The 6000-nt window shown below is 50.5% G+C and overlaps 1 protein-coding gene across 1 annotated transcript in view; it reads right to left on the bottom strand.

The window, feature by feature from the left end:
• Window positions 1–272: 272 nt before the first annotated feature.
• The window catches only part of LOC140720954 (class I histocompatibility antigen, F10 alpha chain-like), a 28660-nt gene continuing 22932 nt past the window's right edge, over window positions 273–6000 (bottom strand). The window contains exons 2-6 of the mRNA XM_073035815.1: window positions 2714–2974; window positions 1884–2156; window positions 1394–1657; window positions 1076–1180; window positions 273–277 (exon numbers count right to left, since the gene is read on the bottom strand). Coding sequence (XP_072891916.1) covers window positions 273–277; window positions 1076–1180; window positions 1394–1657; window positions 1884–2156; window positions 2714–2974 — 908 coding nt within the window. The remainder of the gene's footprint in view (window positions 278–1075; window positions 1181–1393; window positions 1658–1883; window positions 2157–2713; window positions 2975–6000) is intronic.

Raw genomic sequence — 6000 nt, 5'->3', positions numbered from 1 at the left:
TTGGGAGTGACCGGAGGAAAGAATGTTTCACTCACCCTGCCCCAGCAGATGGCTGGAATCAAACACACTGACGGAGCGATGAAGACAGACTCTCACAACACTGAAGATAGATCTAGACAGGTACTTGAATCACCAAGGTAGAGAGGACAAGGAAACGGGATCAGAGTATGCAAGTATGTGGTCAGCAATTGCAGGTCGGACCGAAGGGAGTAATTCCATACAGTCAGACTCGATGACTCTTGCACTGGGGAAAGTAGAAAACAAAGTGACCTTTAGTCTAAAAGATGATAAGAAGCTTAGATAAAGTGGATAGCAAGCTTTTTTTAAATACTAAAGAACATCCTTGGAAGGAGAAAAGTATTGGGAGGGGATGTCAGAGGAGTGTGTGGAACACTGCTATAGTCGGCACATGAATGACAGTTACGAGACATGGAAACTGTTATAACAGGAGAAAGAAAAGAGGTCAGGAATGGTGGAGTGAAGATGAGCAATGTTGGATGTGGGCACCCTTGGGTGCAGAAAAGCAGGGGTGCTGGGATGGGCTTTGCTGAGTGTGAGATTCAAAATTAAGATGTGCGTTTCTGAAAGAGGTCGGGGTTAAGGTCAGAAAACAAATGTGATTTAATTATGTCTGGGTTAAAGTCAGAGGACAAATGTGATTTAATTATGTCTGGGTTAAAGTCAGAAAACAAATGTGATTTAATTATGAATGCAGAAGCCCTGACAAGATTAACTGTTTGTGGAACCATTGAAGTCCTGAGATATGGACTATTGTTTTACAGAAATGTGTAAAAAAACAACTCCAAATATGGAATGGGAAAACACTGTGTACCTCCCGAGTCAGGGAGGGGAGGGGTAAGGAAGAAGGATAAAACCTGCTGCCCTGTAAGGTTCAGGGTTCCCTTCTCTGAAGGCACCCAGCTCTGCAGAACTGTTAATAAACTTTGTTTCCTTGAATTTGTCTTGAAGCCATTATTCGGGAGCGTGGCTCGTTTCTGACACTGAGGAATACCAGGAGGAGACAACCTGCCCAAGACCCCTTCCCCAGGGGAAGTCTAACTCCCTCCAGTCCTACCTTTCTTTTTGTAGGCAACAACACCAACAGCGATGATGACCACCAGGATCACCAGGACCACAGCTATAGTGATGACCCAGGTTGGGATGGAGTTGGGCTTTGAACCTAATGGTGATTTAGAGAAATAGTCACATCAGTGACAGAGAGAGGGATAACCCCGATTCTCCTTTCATCAACCCCACCCATTCCCTCCCATCCCACCAACCATGCTGTCTTAGAAACACCGATTCCTCCATCAGACCTGTCCTGGGCCAGTGGTCAACAGTAACCCCTCACCCTCAATGCCCATGTACCGCCCCACTGGTGAGTGTCTCTTACCCAGGGACAAGACGAGGGGCTCTCGGAGACCCCGGTGTTCCACCCGACAGGAGAACTCTACAGTGTCCGTGGGCTCCACCTGCACCGTCCTGGTCAGCTGGTAGGTGTTGTCGTGATTGGGGAGGATCCCGTGGGAATGGGTCTCCTCCAGGGTCCGGCCGTCCCGCAGAATAGTCACGTCGATGGACTGAGGGTAGAAGCCAGTGGCCACACAGGAGAGGAGGCGGTTGTCCTCGAAGGCAGTGAAGGAGACTTCAGGAGGATCTGAGGGGGGGAAAGGAGGCAGTGAATGGGGGCAGAAAGGGGAAGGAGGGGGAGGAAAGCGAGGGGCTGGGGGGAGGGATGAAGGCGGCAAGGAGCCTGAGGGGGGGGAGGTGGAGGCAGCAAAGGGCCGGGGGTGGGAAACAAAGTGGGTGAGGGGCCTGGGGAAAGGCGAGGAATGTGTCACTCTTAGACACACATTTCCCCCTCCCACCAATCCCCCACTCACTAGGTTCCAGGTGACTCTCCCCAGCCTTGACATATTCCTGCAGGCAGCTGACGCACTGCTGCTCCAGGTATCCCTTATTCTCATGGTTCCCGGTAGCGTCCCGGTCCCATTCATTCTTGGTGATGAAACCCCAGGTCACAGGGGTCACCCACACCATCTGGTCCTTGTCAAAGGCGATGAAGTCTGACCCATCCCAGCCATACTGCATGAACCCAATAGTGGAGCCGTCCTCACGAATCTCACAGCCGATCATCATCTGGAGAGTGTGGGTCCCTGGAACACACCGTGGGGTGGGTAGGTGGGGGCGGGGGGGAGGTGGACACGTAGAGGGAGGGAGCGGGGTTAGGAAATGAAGGTAGAGGGAGGGGGAGGAAGCAGGATTAGGGAGCGGTTGTAAAGAGGAGGGATGTGGCTTAGGGGGAAGATGTATGGAGAGTGGCAGTAGGGGGTGTGGGGAGGGGGAGTGGTGTGATGGGAGGGGGAGGGGGTGTGGCAGGAGGAGTTGGAAATCAACATCTGTCTCATGTGGCTATTCACTTCCCTCATTCCCAAAATCCCAACAGTCACCCCCCACTGCCCACAATACCAACAATCCTTAGAAACCCACACCCCTAACCTCCCACAATCCTGAGTCACTTCCATCTCCCACAATTCCTACGGTCACCTGCACCTTTGCAGCCCCACAATCCCTACAGTCACCGCTGCCCCTCACAAACCCTATATTCACCCAAACCCCCCATCCCTAATTTTGCTCCCCAACACACCCTACCCCACCCCCCAATGCCTGGTCCCTCCCATCATCACACACACCCATGTTGTTAAACACTTACCCAGCGTCTGGTTGGTCTGCTTCATGAGGATCGGGACTAAGGCCTTGTAGAACTGCTCTTCGTCCCGAGCAACCTGTGTCTCCCGTTCCCAGTAGTCGGATCCCTGACTCTCCGCCATCCACTGCTGACGGGGTGCCTTCTTCCCCAACACACTGTCGTAGTAATCGATCTGCTCCTCATCCACGTACCCGACTGTCATGAACTCCGGGATCCCTGACCCCGGGGTCACCACCGTGTAGAAATAACGGAGAGAGTGAGAGCCTGGAACCGGAGCAGAGAGTTAGAGAGGCTGGGAGTCCAGATTTCAGGAAGGACCCATGCCTGAAACCAGCAACTTGAGACCTGAGACACTGCGGTCCACCTCAAACCCCTGAGAGAATCGGGATCACAAAACTGGTGAATCAGGACTGACCCCTCACCCCAGGAGCCACGTGAGCTTTGCCTGAACACAGTGGGGTTGAAATCCCTGATCACGTCTGCAGTTCCCGGGATGAGCTGTGGTATCCCACACTGAGAGATGGAACAGGACATGTTCACCAGGACCAGACTGGGTTAAATCATCACTGCGTGTCTCTCTGAGGTCAGGTTAAATGGTTATGGGACAATGGAGAGGTGTTCATTGCTGGTGGGAGCACTTCCACAAGTGGTCGTGAATATTCTCTGGTGAAGTTTCTCCCTGTTGTCGGTGAAGAGAACAGGTGAGAACTCTCACCAAATTCCTGACCACCAACACTCTTCCAGCTACTGTAGAGTACTCTCACTTCACCCACAGTGACTCCTGGGTACAGGGAGGTGCTCCAGGGTGGGGCATTACATCTCCCACAAGAGGGTGACCTCTGTCCCATGTGCTCTGGAAATCCACATTCAATGCAGAGAGAGGATCTAAATGCAGGACGTATCCTCCACTGATGAACAGGATGTCACTCAGTCAACAGAACCAGAGGCAACAGTGGGACAGGAGGAATTTGTGGGATCACTGGTGGAGGAAAGCAATAGGAAGGGTAGGAAAAGAGGGTACGGACATACTGTGAGGAAAAGCATCTTAGATAACATTTGACCTTTAGTCAAGAGTCATCACAGTAATGTAGCAGTTAGCATAGCACTTTATCGCATCAACGATCTGGGTTCAATTCCAGTTATACTCTGTGTGGAGTTTGTACATTCTCCCCATGAATGTTTGAATTTCATCCAGGAGCTCTGGTTTCCTGCCACATGCTAAAGACATACGGGTTATACGGTTGGGCATGCTATGTTGGCACCTGAAGCAATGATCCCTCCAAGGTCTGATTTTGCAACTCGCGCACAAAGGAATTTAAACCGTGCACAAAAGGTTGTCACCCTCTACCTCATTGGCATGTTAAGTGTATTTCACAATTGTACATAATCACAGACCTGGCTGGTGGTGTAGTGGCATCAGCACCGGACAAGTTCGAATCCAGCCAGATCCCCTGCACACTTTCCATCCGAACTGGATCCAGTTTACGAGCTGGTGATCTCTTTGGAAACTCACCTGGCGGAAGGCAATGGCAACTACTGCTGTAACTTGCATCGTACGCGGTTCCCCACTACCTCAGAGAGGCGTGGAGGGAAATCGTCCGCTAATCGTACGTCTGCGACGTACCTTTCATTACACAATCACATCTCCTTTTCCGGTTTCTAATGTGGACAGTTGACAACCTGGTGTTTGTGAAAATTTGCCTGCAGATTTCAGAACTGGATATTGTATATGAGAAATAAAACTCCGTGATGTGTATTATTTTGAACAACAAACAGAACTTTGTAACTTATCCTCAGAATAGCTTCAGATTTATTTCCACTGAAAAATTCAGTGTGCACATGTTGTCACAGGCAAAAACTTGCCCAGCACAACATTTTTGAGCACACTGGTCATTACAGATCGGAGGGGACACTGACCAGAAGCAAAGTAACTCTTGAGGGCTTCCCCCAAAACATCCTCAGATTGTGTTGGTCAATGAGGCAAATGACAAACTTCACAGATCTTTCGAGGGACTATGATGTGACAACTGGAGCAAACAATCACCCTTTCTTTCAGGTGACTATTTTCTCTCCACAGAGAGGAGACTGGGGAGGTGAGGACATTGATCTGTCCCTCCTGCAGGATGTGGGAGTATGGAAACATTTCCACTCACCACTAACAAAACATGTGTCCAGCCACAGCTCATGGCAGAACACAAGAAGCTACTGGACTCCGGGGCATTTTAGATGCAGAGAACGTGGTAAAAGGTCCACTTAGTGATCCGGAAACATCACAGGTCCAGGAGGAGGAGGTGGGTGACCACCAGGTAGGGTGGTAAGGACAGGGAGGTAGTGTCTAGGACACTCAGTGGTCACCACCCTCTCAAACACGTATACCGTATCAGACACTGCTGGGGGAACAATCTCTCATTGAGAAACAGTAACAACTGCCGAGATTGTGGTACCACTGCCGACTCTGACCCACAGCAGGGGAGGGAAAAGTCATGGTGAGTGTTGGGCCCAGTTAGCCATGTCGCTCCATTCCTCGGCGCTCCTTTGAGGTCAGGTACACCTTTCTTCGACCAATTATCCCAGACATAGACCTGAACACCAAACCACTGCCCTATGGGCTCCCTGCCAGGCCATTTGTGAAGCGCAGTGGAGTAGTTTTCCAGAACCTCCACCCTCTGGCGAGGGAGCCATTATCAGGTTATTCTGCTATCCCAGTCAAAATGGCTCTGATCAACATGAGATTCTTATCCAATAAGTCTTTTATTCTCAATGACTTTTTTACCGCCCAAGGATTGGATTTCTTGAAGAATACGTACACAACGCTGGAAGAACTCAGCAGGTCAGGCAGCATCCGTGAGAAAAGAGTAGCCAAGGTTTCGGGCCGAGACGTAAGAGGTAAAGGAGCAGAAAGTAGAAAGGGGAGAGAGGCAGAGAGGGACCTGGGATAGGGGAAGGGAATTACCGGAAATTGGAGAATTCAATGTTCATACATTGTTCTCTCCCCTTTCTACTTTCTGCTCCTTTATCTCTACAGTTCCTTTCATGCTTATCCCCTCCCCCCTTTATCCTTCCTCTGATTGGTTCTCCATCTGGCGCCTCTAGCCCTACCCCCTCCCCTATCTCTATTACTGGGCTTTGGCCCTCTCTTCCCCGCCCCCCCCCCCCCCCATTCCTGATGAAAGGTCTCGGCCCGAAACGTTGGCTGCTCTTTTCTCACGGATGCTGCCTAACCTGTTGAGTTCTTCTAGCATTGTGTACGTATTCTTTGATTCACAGCATCTGCAGTTGTACTTTTGTGT

This window comes from Hemitrygon akajei, chromosome 2 (assembly GCF_048418815.1).
Source record: "Hemitrygon akajei chromosome 2, sHemAka1.3, whole genome shotgun sequence".
Classification (NCBI taxonomy): Eukaryota; Metazoa; Chordata; class Chondrichthyes; order Myliobatiformes; family Dasyatidae; genus Hemitrygon; species Hemitrygon akajei.
The sequence above is the reverse complement of the archived record's forward strand: the minus strand, read 5'-3'. Positions and strand labels throughout refer to the sequence as shown.